We start from the raw sequence: 16,173 nt of genomic DNA on the forward strand, positions 1-16,173 counted from the left end.
AGTATATATAGCCTTGGCCTAAACATTGCTATCAAATGTTAGCTGTTCAAAAAGAGGCAGTTGCAGTGATCTCATCCTTCAAGAGCATTAGCTTTTATTAATGAAAAAAAGTTGAGTTGGAACCACAAAGAAATCAATAGACTAGGGCTTTAAAAGAGGTGCCATGGGCACAAGTACAGAACACTTGATTGTTTTTGTGGGGTTGTCAGTCCCCATACACAAAACTGGCCGCGGTAAAGATTGATTGACGAAAAAGACAGTCTCAGTTTTGATGTTCTCAAATTCAGGTTGTTTGTTCAAGATGAATGGTAACAAGCAAATACTGTGAAACTCAAATGACTGAAAAAGAGCAACATCAATAGAGTAAATAATACTAAATACATTATGTACAAACTCTAAGAACACCATTTTGATTTGTAAAGTCAAGTAGTTCAGTATTCTTTTTAGATTGAGACAACGAAGTTGCATTGACCCACTGGATTGGTCAGCAAAGGCAGATAATCTGTGTAGGGCCTGAGAAAATGTTCCCTTTCACTAACTCAATAAGAGCATGCTTGTAGCAAATAGCAGTTACTAACACTTCACCTCATACGGAGTCTCTCTATGGTGTGTCAGAATGTGTATCGAGGGACTACAGTACCTTGACAAGTGATAAGATCTCTATCTATACATAGAGCAGGCTCAGTACTAGGTATGGCAGGCACCTGTCCTGTATTTAGTTTTGCATCTTGGTTCTTGGATAGTTTCCAAAATAATGGTGTGTGTGTGTGAGAGATAGTTCCCTCTGTAACAAATCAAATCTGTCACGCGTCCTCCCTTCCATTCCAATACAACAACAGTAAAGACAGACATGACCAATCAAAAATGCACTGACCACTGAACGCACACCAACGGCTCAAGCTCAACCCAGATGAACCATCTTCCTCCTTATTTATTCACATCTGTAAACTCAAATTTAATCCAGAAGATAAAATAAAAATAGATAAATAAAATAACTGCTGCACCTTTGACCTGAAACAGTTCCAAAACAAACAGCTAATCCTCTTCCTCCCTTTTCAAAAATGTCATCCTCCAGTACAAAAAAAACAATATCAAATGAAGGCCTTGCAGCTTCTTGCTAGAGAAATAAATCATTCTGGTTTTTAAATACAGTGTTGCGGACAGGCAGTAGGTAGGTATGTACAGGTGAGCCCTCCTCTCCTCTACCATCAATCCCTCGCTCCCTGGCGCTGAGAGAGGGACGGTGCGGTCAGTGGGGCCGACTGCTGGACTCAGACACCTGCCGTTTACGGGGAGTACCGTAACCGTTAAGGCTGCTGTTCAGGCGTTTGTTTAGACCACCGTTCAGAATGTCCTGGATGTGCTGAACTATAAGGTTTATGGCAACTGTAAGGAGAGGGAAGAAAGCATTCAGAGGGCATTGAAGGATAATCTCACAAGGTTTTTCATTCCTCTCTTATCCAGATAAAATGAAAGCAAAACAAGTTCCAGAATTTAAAAGCATCACAATTTCACTAATAAGAACTGCAAATTAGTGAGAAATCTACAATTGACCTTGCCATTCCAAAACAGAGACAGTCAAACATTCCCAGGACAAAACGGTTAATCTAGTCTGATTTCCATAGCATGTCACACCATCTATCTCAGAACAGAAGAGCCATCCCTCACAGTCACATCAGCCTTAAGCAATTGTACTATCGCAGGGTAAGAGACTGCACTGATTACCAATGTAAATTACGGACTATGGGGAGCCGTGTTCCAATAATGAGTCAGTAGTGTTTGTCACATACCAGCATACTTGCTTGCTTACATAAGGCAGCCATCTTGAGAAACAAAGTAAAAAACTCACCAAGATTATCTGCTCCTCTGGGAATGATCACGTCAGCGCACTTCTTGGTCTACAGATGGTGAAGAAATAAATATGATTAGCAATACGATCTGAACCAGGGCCAGGGGGTTCAATACCTTTCAAGAGGAGGTCCATCTGTGCAACAACTAACAATGACACAAATAGATTGATCCAAGGTTGTTAAAATATTTGTTGTGGCAGTATCATAGCTAGGTACTCACTGGCAGACAGAACTCCTCAAAGGCAGGCTTAACAAAGGTGATGTATTGCGTTAGCACCTGCTCCAGATCCCTACCTCGCTCGCCGATGTCTCTGAGCACTGAGGAGGGAACACAGAACAGGAGTGGAGCTGTCAGTGTGATCTTTCCGGGATTCTTACGAAGCTAGTAGGCGTCTACATCTTTTGTCTGTAATGTCTTTTCAATATATGTCGGACCCCATATGTCGCCATTGACGTCAGCTAATGGAGATTGTAAGAAATTAAAATCATTCATGTCCTCCAGGCCCTATATTGGAAGCCCACTGCTGTCTTTATACAATTCACAAGTGTCATGTTTGATGCATTTCACCCAATGAAATGGGAAATATATATGTCTATCGTTTCACCTCTGCGTGAGAGCCGTGTGTCTGCGTCTGTGTCCACAAACAGCTTCATCTGGAACAGGTCCCTGATCTCCTGAGAGTAGAACATCAAGATGCCCTCGAACAGCACCACGTCTGCTGGGTACACCATCACCACCTCCTCCTTCCTGATACACACACACACCGGGTAGAGGGCAATGTGTATGAGGTATGTGTGTGTGGTGTGTGTGTCCGGACCACTAACCTGGAATGGGTGACAAAGTCATACACTGGGATTTGCACTGTTTTGCCCTCCAAGATGTCCCACAACGTTTTCACGATGAGCTCGTTGTCAAATGCATCTGAGAAGAGGAAGAGAGGACAAAGGAACTCAGAACCATGGTGTGTCTGTGTCTCCATGTCTGCTGGTGCCACCGTGCCAGACCATAGGATCTAGATCTAATCCCCACAAAGAGATGACATGTGGGATAGAATATATGCTGATATGGCTGGCAGATGCATGCTGGCCAGCCAACCCTTACAATATATGCCAGAATCAGAGCTAGCCAGCCAGCCCAGACTGGCTAAGATATATCACACACAGCCAGTCAGTCAGTCAGCCAACCAGTCAGTCAGTCCAGACTGACTAAGATATCACAGCCAGCCAAACACAAAGCCAGACTGCAATGACTAAGACATAGGTTGTGTCTGAAATAGCAAACTATTCCCCATTTAGTGCACTACTTCTGATCAGGGCCAGGGCCCATACAGTATCTACTAGCGGTTGACCGATTAATTGGAACGGCCGATTAATTAGGGCCGATTTCAAGTTTTCATAACAATCGGAAATCGGTATTTTTGGACGCCGATTTTGCCGATATTTTTTTAATACCTCTATTTAACTAGGCAAGTCAGTTAATAACACATTCTTATTTTCAATGACGGCCTAGGAACGGTGGGTTAACTGCCTTGTTCAGGGGCAGAACGACAGATTTTGACCTTGTCAGCTCAGGGATTCAATCTTGCAACCTTACGGTTAACTAGTCCAACGCTCTAACCACCTGCCTCACGAGGAGCCTGCCTGTTACGCGAATGCAGTAAGAAGCCAAGGTAAGTTGCTAGCTAGCATTAAACTTATCTTATAAAAAACAATCAATCAATCATAATCACTAGTTATAACTACATATGGTTGATGATATTACTAGTTTATCTAGCGTGTCCTGCGTTGCATATAATCGATGCGGTGCGCATTCGCGAAAAAGGACTGTCGTTGCTCCAACGTGTACCTAACCATAAACATCAATGCCTTTCTTAAAATCAATACACAGAAGTATATATTTTTAAACCTGCATATTTACCTAAAAGAAATCTAGGTTATCAGACAATATTAACCAGGTGAAATTGTGTCACTTCTCTTGCGTTCATTGCACGCAGAGTCAGGGTATATGCAACAGTTTGGGCCGCCTGGCTCAATGCGAACTAATTTGCCAGAATTTTACGTAATTATGACATAACATTGAAGTTTGTGCAATGTAACAGGAATATTTAGACTTATGGATGGTTCCGTATTTCACTGAAAGAATAAACGTTTTGTTTTCGAGATGATAGTTTCCAGATTCGACCATATTAATGACCTAAGGCTCGTATTTCTGTGTGTTATTATGTTATAATTAAGTCTATGATTTGATAGAGCAGTCTGACTGAGCGATGATAGGCACCAGCAGGCTCGTAAGCATTCATTCAAACAGCACTTTTCTGCGTTTTGCCAGCAGCTCTTCGCTGTGCTTCAAGCATTGCGCTGTTTATGACTTCAAGCCTATCAACTCCCGAGATTAGGCTGGTGTAACCAATGTGAAATGGCAAGCTAGTTAGCGGGGTGCGCGCTAATAGCGTTTCAAACGTCACTCGCTCTGAGACTTGGAGTAGTTGTTCCCCTTGCTCTGCATGGGTAACGCTGCTTCGAGGGTGGCTGTTGTTGATGTGTTCCTGGTTCGAGCCCAGGTAGCGGCGAGGAGAAGGATGGAAGCTATACTGTTACACTGGCAATACTAAAGTGCCTATAAGAACATCCAATAGTCAAAGGTATATGAAATACAAATCGTATAGAGAGAAATAGTCCTATAATTCCTATAATAACTACAACCTAAAACTTCTTACCTGGGAATATTGAAGACTCATGTTAAAAGGAACCACCAGCTTTCATATGTTCTCATGTTCTGAGCAAGAAACTTAAACATTAGCTTTTTTACATGGCACATACTGCACTTTTACTTTCTTCTCCAACACTTAGTTTTTGCATTATTTAAACCAAATTGAACATGTTTCATTATTTATTTGAGGCTAAATTGATTTTATTGATATATTATATTAAGTTAAAATAAGTGTTCATTCAGTATTGTTGTAATTGTCATTATTACAAATACATTTTTAAAAATCGGCATCGGCTTTTTTAAGTCCTCCAATAATCGGTATCGGCGTTGAAAAATCATAATCGGTCGACCTCTAGTATCTACCACACTGTCTGAGACAGACTGCTGAGTATCTACTCTGAGAGACTTTCAACACAGCAGTCTATCGCTGACCATCAGGCCATTCTGATCATTCTACTTCTAAGAACTGGAGGGGAAAGCCAAACAGAAGTTTTCCACATTATGAAACTCCATTTGAGTAGAAACAAAATCATGCAACCATTTGTTTTCAATGAGAGAAAAGCAAGCGGAAGTGAGAGTGGAGTCATCTTTTACACTGGAAACCAAGAGATACAGTACCAGTCAAAAGTTTGGACACACCTACTTATTCAAGGGTTTTGCGCTTAGCTGTCATCAAGGCAAAGGGTGGCTACTTTGAAGAATCTAAATATCAAATATATTTAGATTTGTTTTACACTTTTTTGGTTACTACATGATTCCATATGTGTTATTTCATAGTTTTGATGTCTTCACTATTATTCTACAACGTAGAAAATAGTAAAAATAAAGAAAAACCCTGGAATGAGCAGGTGTGTCTAAACTTTTGACTGATGCTGTAGCTACATTTGATAGTTGGTAAAATATTCCATACATAAAAAATTTAAAAATAGTAACTATTTAGCAACTGACACACTGTAATGTATCCAGATGTATAGATAAATAAATAGATGAGCTAAATACCTGGGTGGTCGAAGTTGAACTGTCCCTTCAGTGCCTTGGCCTTCTGGTCCGGAGTAAGGACCCTGTAGAAGCTGTCTTGGCTGAGAATGGCCACCTGGCGCTGGTGATGGTCAATCTTGTTCTGGCCAAGCAGCTCCATGATCTTACCGCAGACAGAACTCTGGCCGGGGGAGGAGGAAGATGAGGGGGAGGAGAAGAAACAGAGAGGATATCAAGTTATTAACAGTCTGTCTGGTTGTGATCTGAAGTAAGTTGTGATGTGGTTTTGATGTGTTCATTGAGATTTGCAGATAAAAGCATGTCAAAAATATGAATGGGTCATAAAACATACATTGATATACCAGATTATGACAGAGATGGATGCAGTATATTAGAAGACACATTTGCAGCTATGCACAATAGCTCAACGTGTGGTCACCTTGCCTGGTTTACAGCTGACTACAATATGCACGGTTAAGACCGTAACTTACATTTTAACACATGAAGTCCAAACCAGACATTAACATGTGTTTGCTTTGTAGTAGTTTCTTGTAGATAAATGTAGAAAATGTGTGCAGATAATGCAGATAAGAAATGATTTAACCCTTTCACATGTAGAGCCTCTAGCCCTGCTCAATATGCCTTAACCAACCATGTAGTTTCACATCCCACATATGCGGTGACATCACCTGGTTTAAACATCTCTAGAGACAATCTCTCTCTCATCATTACTCAATGCCTAGGTTTACCTCCAATGTACTCACATCCTACCATACCTTTGTTTGTACATTATGCAATGAACCTATTCTATCGCGCCCAGAAACCTGCTCCTTTTACTCTCTGTTCCGAACGTACTAGACGACCAGTTCTGCTAGCCTTTAGCCGTACCCTTATCCTACTCCTCCTCTGGTGATGTAGAGGTTAATCAAGGCCCTGCAGTGCCTAGCTCCACTCCTACTCCCCAGGTGCTCTCATTTGCTGACTTCTGTAACTGTAAAAGCCTTGGTTTCATGCATGTTAAAATTAGAAGCCTCCTCCCGAAGTGTGTTTTATTCACTGCTTTAGCACACTCTGCCAACCTGGATGTCCTAGCCGTGTCTGAATCCTGGCTTAGGAAGACCACCAAAAAACCTGAAATTTCCAACCCTAACTACAACATCTTCCGACAAGATAGAAATGACAAAGGGGACGGTGTTGCAATCTACTGCAGAGATAGCCTGCAGAGTTCTGTCTTACTATCCAGGTCTGTACCCAAACAATTTGAGCTTCTACTTTTAAAAATGCACCTTTCCAGAAACAAGTCTCTCACCGTTGCCGCTTGCTATAGACCACCCTCTGCCCCCAGGTGTGCCCTGGACACCATATGTGAATTGATTTCCCCCCATCTATCTTCAGAGCTCGTGCTGCTAGGTGACCTAAACTGGGACATGCTTAACACCCCGGCCATCCTACAATCTAAGCTTGATGCCCTCAATCTCACACAAACTATCAATGAACCCACCTGGTACAATCCCAAATCCGTAAACACAGGCACCCTCATAGATATCATCCTAACCAACTTGCCCTCCAAATACACCTCTGCTGTCTTCAACCAGGATCTCAGAGAACACCGCCTCACTGCCTGCATCCGTAATTGATCTGTGATCAAACGACCCCCCCCCCCATCGCTGTCAAACGCTCCCTAAAACACTTCAGCGAGCAGGCCTTTCTAATCAACCTGGCCTGGGTATCCTGGAAGGATATTGACCTCATCCCATCAGTAGAGGATGCCTGATTATTCTTTAAAAGTGCCTTCCTCACCATCTTAAATAAGCATGCCCCATTCAATTTTTTTTTAACCAGAAACAGATATTGCCCTTGGTTCTCTCCAGATCTGACTGCCCTTGACCAGCACAAAAACATCATGTGGCGTTCTGCATTAGCATCGAATAGCCAACGCGATATGCAACTTTTCAGGGAAGTTTGGAACCAATATACACAGGCAGTTAGGAAAGCTAAGGCTAGCTTTTTCAAACAGAAATGTTCATCCTGTAGCACAAACTCAAAAAAGTTCTGGGACGCTGTAAAGTCCATGTAGAATAAGAGCACCTCCTCCCAGCTGCCTACTGCACTGAGGCTAGGAAATACTGTCACCACTGATAAATCCACTATAATTGACAATTTAAATAAGCATTTTTCTACGGCTGGCCATGCTTTCCACTTGGCAACCCCTACCCCGATCAATAGCCCTGTACCCTCCACAGCAACTTGCCCAAGCCTCCCCCATTTCTCCTTTACCCAAAACCAGATAGCTGATGTTCTGAAAGAGCTGCAAAATCTGGACCCCTACAAATCAGCCGGGCTAGACAATCTGGACCCTCTCTTTCTAAAATGATCTGCCGAAATTGGTGCAACCCCTATTACTACCCTGTTCAACCTCTCTTTCTTATCGTCTGAGATTCCCAAAGATTGGAAAGCTGCCGCGGTCATCCCCCTCTTCGAAGGGGGAGACACTCTAGACCCAAACTGCTACAGACCTATATCTATTCTACCCTGCCTTTCTAAGGTCTTAGAAAGCTAAGTTAACAAAACAGATTACCGACCATTTCGAATCCCACCGTACCTTCTCCGCTATGCAATCTGGTTTCAGAGCTGGTCATGGGGGCACCTCAGCCACGCTCGAGGTCCTAAACGATTATCATAACCGCCATGGATAAGAGACATTACTATACAGCAGTATTCATCAACCTGGCCAAGGCTTTCGACTCTGCCCATCACCACATTCTTATCGGCAGACTCAACAGCCTTGGTTTCTCAAATGATTGCCTCGCCTGGTTCACCAACTACTTCTCAGACAGAGTTCAGTGTGTCAAATCGGAGGGCCTGTTGTCCGGACCTCTGGCAGTCTCTATGGGGGTGCCACAGGGTTCAATTCTCGGGCCGACTCTCTTCTCTGGATACATCAATGATGTCGCTCTTGCTGCGGGTGACTCTGATCCACCTCTACGCAGACGACACCATTCTGTATACATTTACATTTACATTTAAGTCATTTAGCAGACGCTCTTATCCAGAGCGACTTACAAATTGGTGCATTCACCTTATGATATCCAGTGGAACAACCACTTTACAATAGTGCATCTAACTCTTTTAAGGGGGGGGGGGGTTAGAAGGATTACTTTATCCTATCCTAGGTATTCCTTAAAGAGGTGGGGTTTCAGGTGTCTCCGGAAGGTGGTGATTGACTCCGCTGACCTGGCGTCGTGAGGGAGTTTGTTCCACCATTGGGGTGCCAGAGCAGCGAACAGTTTTGACTGGGCTGAGCGGGAACTGTACTTCCTCAGAGGTAGGGAGGCGAGCAGGCCAGAGGTGGATGAACGCAGTGCCCTTGTTTGGGTGTAGGGCCTGATCAGAGCCTGAAGGTACGGAGGTGCCGTTCCCCTCACAGCTCCGTAGGCAAGCACCATGGTCTTGTAGCGGATGCGAGCTTCAACTGGAAGCCAGTGGAGAGAGCGGAGGAGCGGGGTGACGTGAGAGAACTTGGGAAGGTTGAACACCAGACGGGCTGCGGCGTTCTGGATGAGTTGTAGGGGTTCAATGGCACAGGCAGGGAGCCCAGCCAACAGCGAGTTGCAGTAATCCAGACGGGAGATGACAAGTGCCTGGATTAGGACCTGCGCCGCTTCCTGTGTGAGGCAGGGTCGTACTCTGCGAATGTTGTAGAGCATGAACCTACAGGAACGGGTCACCGCCTTGATGTTAGTTGAGAACGACAGAGTTGTCAACCGTGATGGCGAGATCATGGAACGGGCAGTCCTTCCCCGGGAGGAAGAGCAGCTCCGTCTTGCCGAGGTTCAGCTTGAGGTGGTGATCCGTCATCCACACTGATATGTCTGCCAGACATGCAGAGATGCGATTCACCACCTCAATATACCTCTGGCCCTTCTTTGGACACTGTGTTAACTAACCTCCAGACGAGCTTCAATGCCATACAACTCTCCTTCCTTGGCCTCCAACTGTTCTTAAATGCAAGTAAAACTAAATGCATGCTATTCAACCGAACGGTGCCCGCACCTGCCCGCCCGTCCAGCTTCACTACTCTGGACGGTTCTGACTTAGAATATGTGGACAACTACAAATACCTAGGTGTCTGGTTAGACTGTAAACTCTCCTTCCAGACTCACACTAAGCATCTCCAATCCAAAGTTAAATCTAGAATTGGCTTCCTATTTCACAACAAAGCATCCTTCACTCATGCTGCCAAACATACCCTCGTAAAACTGACCATCCTACCAATCCTCGACATTGGCGATGTCATTTACAAAATAGCCTCCAACACTCTACTCAACAAATTGGATGCAGTCTCTCACAGTGCCATCCGTTTTGTCACCAAAGCCCCATATACCACCCATCACTGCGACCTGTACGCTCTCGTTGGCTGGCCCTCCCTTCATACTCGCCGCCAAACCCACTGGCTCCAGGTCATCTACAAGTCTCTGCTAGGTAAAGCCCCGCCTTATCTCAGCTCACTGGTCACCATAGCAGCACCCACTCGTAGCACGCTCTCCAGCAGGTATATCTTACTGGTCACCCCCAAAGCCAATTCTTCCTTTAACCACCTTTCCTTCCAGTTCTCTGCTGCCACTGACTGGAACGAACTGCAAAAATCGCTGAAGCTGGAGACATCTCCCTCACTAGCTTTAAGCACCAGCTGTCACAGCAGCTCACAGACCACTGCACCTGTACATAGCCCATCTGTAAATAGTCCATCCAACTACCTCATCCCCATACTGTATTTATTTATCTTGCTCCTTTGCACCCCAGTATCTCTACTTGCACATTCATCTTCTGCACATCTATCACTCAGGTGTTTAATTGCTATATTGTATTATTTATTGCCTTACCTCCCTTATCCTACCTCATTTGCACACACTGTATAGACTTTTTATACTGTATTATTTTTATAGACTGTGTTTGTTTATTCCATGTGTAACTCTGTGTTGTGGTATGTGTCGAACTGCTTTGCTTTATCTTGGCCAGGTCGCAGTTGTAAATGAGAACTTGTTCTCAGCTTTGCTTTATCTTGGCCAGGTCGCAGTTGTACATGAGAACTTGTTCTCAACTAGCCTACCTGGTTAAATAAAGGTAAAATAAAATAAACATCCTCTATGAAATACTGTTCTGGAACATGAATTGTGGTCCACCTGACATTCCTTTGCATGTAATATTTATTGGTATCATACCCCACAACAAACGGAAGAGACTAAACTAACAGTAGGGCCACCTGTTCATCAGACAGTGTTTTTTCTTATTCTGACAAACTTTACAGTTGCAGTTTAGGAATTGTGTATATGTGTATGGCTGTGTGCGTGCCAGCGTGCGTGTGTGTGTCCATGAAGTCTGTAGGGCCCAGGCTGTGGATTATTAGTTAAATGGATGAGAGTGTGACCAGGACTGGTGACAAGCATTTCAGCTGGCAGCCAGGGAGTAAAGCTCAGAGATGAGAGGAATGCTCAGTGTGGATTAAACATACAAAGAAGGCCAAGTTCAGTCCCATCAAAGAAGGTATTGTTGCACGGCCATCTTGTGATACCCCTTCTTCTTTGACATCCTTGAACTATTCCCTCTGAATGTATAATCATTTATAAACTTGTATTGACTCTACAGACACATTTATTCTGCTTTATCTTCTTGAAAATATCTTTGCCCTGTCTGAGCTCTTTCCAAGGTGACACTTTTATATTCTTCACTGATGGCTAGCATGCATTTTCCCTTATGCAGGTTCACCTAGGCCTATTGTCTGTTGCCAGTTATCTCTGTTTTTCTGATCTCTGGTAGGCCTGAAGTAAGCAGTTAGATTATCATAGCAGTTGCCTAGTGGCACGTGTAGGTTCAGTGGTCTACGAATAGTGCCTTGCTATTGACTGACTGCCATCCTGTTGTCTTCTCTAGTGTGTCTCAGGGCCGCCTTAAAGGGACATTTCAAAAATGTTCTACTTCATATTAATCATCTCCAGCACCACCCCAACATCAACATGTGAAAATGGCACATTTCTGTTTTGTAGTAAAAATATGGAGGAAGATACGTGTTTCCAAAGACATCAACCAATTAGTGGGCAATTAGTAGTCAATGGCTCCTCATAATTGGTTAAAATCACATGACGCACACTGATGATGTCATTGGAAATGCTTATCTTCCGCTTTTTTTCTCTCTAAATGGGGCAATGTTTGCATGACCCCCTTACAAACAGGCCCATTTTAAACACATTCTTGCCTGATATGCCTTTTATACCTCCCGTGGACATGCCAGCATGCTGGTGACGAGTGGTAGTAGTGGTGTGCAGATGTGGTTGGGCGTTTATTTGAATAAATCCATTGAATATACACCATCAAAATTAATCCATTATTAATTTGTTTAAGCAGGTCCTAAGAAACATTACAAGACTGATAAAATATTTTCAAAAGAATAGAAAAGTATATTTTGAGTATAATTAGGCATTACAGGTCTGTGCAGCCATGGCTGCACCATCCAAATAAAAATCATTAGTTTGTTATTTTTTTCATTAAAACAGACAAGAAACACCTATTCAAATACAGTCAACACACATTTTATATTAAGAATATTATGGAATATAATATTATGGAATATATTTTCCTGACACAACTTGTGTCACGTGAACATGTGGAACCGCTGTCATATAAAAAAAGTGAACTTTTGAAACAGTGCCCAAGTCCATACTTTTTTAATCCACGTTTCATCGCCTTCCTACCCCCACTCCACTTTGTTCGGGAGCAGGCATAGGGTTTTATCTTCTCTCAGGGAGACAGTGGAAAAACAAAACAGAACACGAGACGTAACAGTAACTTCCTTCAGAGGGGCCGGGGGGTTAACAACATTTCTGAACACCTGCCAAATGCCACCTGTCAAATGACTATGTTGTTTCAGTCAAATTAAGGTTACCTAAAAAATATGTACTAAAAATTAGTTAATGTAAACAAGCCTCGATGCATCTGAAAGGTCATAACAGTTTACCTAACCAGACAGATAGTTGTGAATATTTTCTAGACTAAGACAAAACACAGTGGGCTAGATAATACAGATATCACTTTATAATTCATAGTATGACTTTGGCATGGTTGAATTCAGCCTACTGTGTCTTGGGAAAAAATAACATTTATTTATTGTACCTGACTAACAATAGCCTACATTGGGAAAAAAGCAGCTGGCTGATGTAGGCCAAGCCTTTATTATATATAGAATATACTAGATGACTGACAGGGGGCGCTGTTTTGAAGTCACTGCATCCCCATTTTACTATTACCCCACCATTGTAAAAAAGATTTTGAAAGCTATAAAATGCATTTATTAATGTCTACATTAGTTTTGCCACATTTATTCAATTGCAGTCACCTTAATGTATATACTTTAAATTATGTCAGCTAAACATAGGAATAAAAAATAAGAATATAGAAAATACATTTTCCTTAAAGTAGATTTTTTTTAGAGAGAGTAGGCCTGCTAATGTAACTGTCCCCACTATAACAAAACCATTTCCCTTTTTCACCTTTAGGTTTTATGGGCATTATGATACCTCCACTGTGGGGCTCTATAGGAATTGAATGGTATTCTACAGTATTTCAATTAGAGGTCAAACAGGGAAATGGTTCTAATCGTTTTTCCACCGTTCATTTTCCCCATAGGGGATTTTAGAAACACTTAACATAAGGGATGTGCTCTTTGTAGGCTTACCCTGGAGTGACATTTTGATAACCATGTAAATCTCTCTCGGACAAGGTGACTTTTATCAATATATTCAGCTCTATTTACTCTGATTCGAAAATGATAAATAGCATTAAAGTAGACATTATGCAAGACTACAAATCCCTGCAAGCTCCTGCACCTCATCTCTAGCTGACACCTTTGCTAACAAGTAGTGTCAATTTACAACTTTCACAAGACAGTTCACAGAATTTTCAATTTAAATGTAGCCAATTTATTCATTAGTACATTTAGCTAACATTAGATAGTTAATCCAGAGATTCTTACCTTTGCCTCGATTCGGCACGCTCGTTCAGATCATCATGACATTTGTAGTTCTTTATGATAGCCACATTAGCAGGTAATTAGCATTTCATTTGTTTGGGATTATTATTTATTTACCCCGGACGACGCCGGGCCAATTGTGCTCCGCCCTATGGGACTCCCAATCACAGTCGGTTGTAATACAGCTTGGATTCGAACCAGGGTGTCTGTAGTGACACATCTAGCACCGAGATGCAGTGCATTAGACTGCTGCGCCACTCGGGAGCCCATTGATAATATATTGATAAAATTCACCTTGTCTGTAAGAGATTTACATGTTTATCAAAATGTCACGCCAGGGTAAGTCTACACGAAACATAGCCCTTATTTTAAGTGTTTTTTAAATCCCCTAAAAGAAAAATGAATGGTGGAAAAACAATTGGAACCATTTCCCTGTTTGACCGCTATGTTATGGTTATTATGACTACTGTGGTAATCTATGGAGGACTAAGTCTTCTGAGGAATACCAATATGGCAGACCGGAGGCTTCAAAAACTCTCATTGGCCAATACATAGCAACTGCGATCTAGTGTTCATATACATTATTGGCTGTTACACATTACTGTGCCACTGACCCCATTCTAGTGTATTATGGCGAATATGCAGTGTTTTCACTGATCGCCAGGCACAATCAGTTGGTCTTGTTGACGCAGTCAATAAACAATAACAATTGGTTGGATAACTGTATGGCTCTTATGAATAACAAACAATTAGTTCGGAACGGATTGTATGTGAATGTCACCGCCAAGATATTTGTCGGGAGAAGACACCGGCTTTGTCCTTCGATCGCTCACATAAACTGTTAAGATTTCCGTTAGAGTTCCCCACCCCCACGATGGTCACTGTCTCCGAGCGATCGAAGAGTTCTTAGAAACATTGCAGATAAATTGTTGGTACTTGGATTTATTTCTTGCTACATTATAGAGCGAGAATGACAGCCATTCAAGATTCCATCGGATGGAATGACCAGCAGCATTAGCCAGACAGCTGTGAAATGCCTCCTAACAAAAGGTGTTGTAAGGCTGGGCTATATTTTAGATAGGCCGATTTGTTATAGAATATTGTACAGCCTACATTGACATAATATGTAAAGAGAAAATATCCGAAAAGACAGGATAAAAGGGGCCATCTTTGTTTAGCAAAGTATTGATTTTCTGTCTGGGTTGTCATAAATACCCTTTCTGAATTTAAATATTACTAGTCAGAATAGATTAATCGTGAAATCCATGTTTCAAGCAGGTTTGTGGAAATGTTGAATTACTTGTACACTATTTGATAGGGCTATTAGGACAGTTCTCTACAGTCACATAAGTGGGCTAAATTCTTGCCAAACAGTGGCCTATAGCTATCATCTTAAACAATTAATGTTTTTCCTGAAATTATTAAAGAACAAACTAGCTTTGATGGAACAAATGTGACATTCATTCATTGGTCTATCATGAACCACGCGGTCAGTGCGTTCTCATATTTCAACCACGTTGACAATTCCATGTCACTGTTTACAGGCTAGAAAAACAGCACATTTCTAATTCATAGAAGATCTTAATGCCAACCTTGCCGCTGGCAGTCCCTCCGGCTACCCCGATGAGGAAAGGTTGCCGTGTAACTTTCTCGTTTTCGACTTGACTGTCCAGTCTTGTCTCGCTGTCGCCTGCCATGCTTGCTATAAACGCATACTGACGCACGGAGGTGGTTTTGCTCCGACTGCGCTCCTCCCTTTTTTCAGTTGTGCATTTGCTTTGATGCTCTGAGTGTGCGTGGATATCAAGCCAGCTTTTTGTAGCCTGCTTGAAATGCAGAGCGTTTACATAAGGTTTTACATGTTTTTGAAATTATCAGAACTCTATGTATCAGATAGGCCTATCGCTACATTTGATTGTCAGCTCAGACAAATTTACAATAGTTGTTGTGTGTGTGTGTGTGTGTGTGTGTGTGTGAGAGAGAGAGAGATTCCCTCCCACATATGCCCCCCTAGACACAACTGCGACAACTCCTGCAGCTCTCTCTCACGCTGGGTATGTACATAGTCAATCATAGGCTTCGAGGGGACTCCTACCATAGGTACACCTATAGGTCATCCCTTGGCATTAGTACTATATCATCACTGACCTCAACCCAGAGTCTCTATGAGCATTCAGTTAGTCCACTGACACCCCCATCAGATCACAGCAAAATCACAGTCTACTTGAACAAAGCAATACTCATCCAAAAGGCATCAAAGCCAAAGGAACTGAATAATATTTAGAAATGCTATAGTTGGAAGGTAAGTAGTGTGGAAACCTACAAAAACAAACAATTGGGCAACAACAAATTCAATCCTTTTTAGACAACTTCCTGGACAAAACATTTTGCTGTAACAGTGAAGGTGTAAACTTGGCAGTTGAAAACCTAAACAGTATATTTGACCTCTCAGCTTCTCTATCGAATCTAAACAATTCAAGCAGACAACCTAAGAAAATTAACAACAATGACAAATGGTTTGATGAAGAATTCAAAAACCTAAGAAAGAAATTGAGAAACGTATCCAACCAAAAACATAAGAGCCCAGAAAACCAGGGCCTACGCCTTCACTA

At 42.3% G+C, this 16,173-nt stretch overlaps 1 protein-coding gene across 1 annotated transcript; it reads right to left on the reverse strand.

The window, feature by feature from the left end:
• Positions 1-71: 71 nt before the first annotated feature.
• On the reverse strand, positions 72-15,537 carry LOC139541472 (uridine-cytidine kinase 2-A-like). The gene is made up of 7 exons (XM_071346148.1): positions 15,154-15,537; positions 5,560-5,719; positions 2,676-2,772; positions 2,456-2,598; positions 2,071-2,168; positions 1,850-1,898; positions 72-1,386 (listed from the first exon to the last, which is right to left on the reverse strand). The coding sequence occupies exons 1-7, from the start codon at positions 15,256-15,258 to the stop codon at positions 1,250-1,252; spliced, it is 789 nt and encodes a 262-aa protein (XP_071202249.1). The 5' UTR covers positions 15,259-15,537; the 3' UTR covers positions 72-1,249.
• Between the last annotated feature and the right edge of the window lie 636 nt (positions 15,538-16,173).

This window comes from Salvelinus alpinus, chromosome 16 (assembly GCF_045679555.1).
Source record: "Salvelinus alpinus chromosome 16, SLU_Salpinus.1, whole genome shotgun sequence".
NCBI lineage: Eukaryota > Metazoa > Chordata > Actinopteri > Salmoniformes > Salmonidae > Salvelinus > Salvelinus alpinus.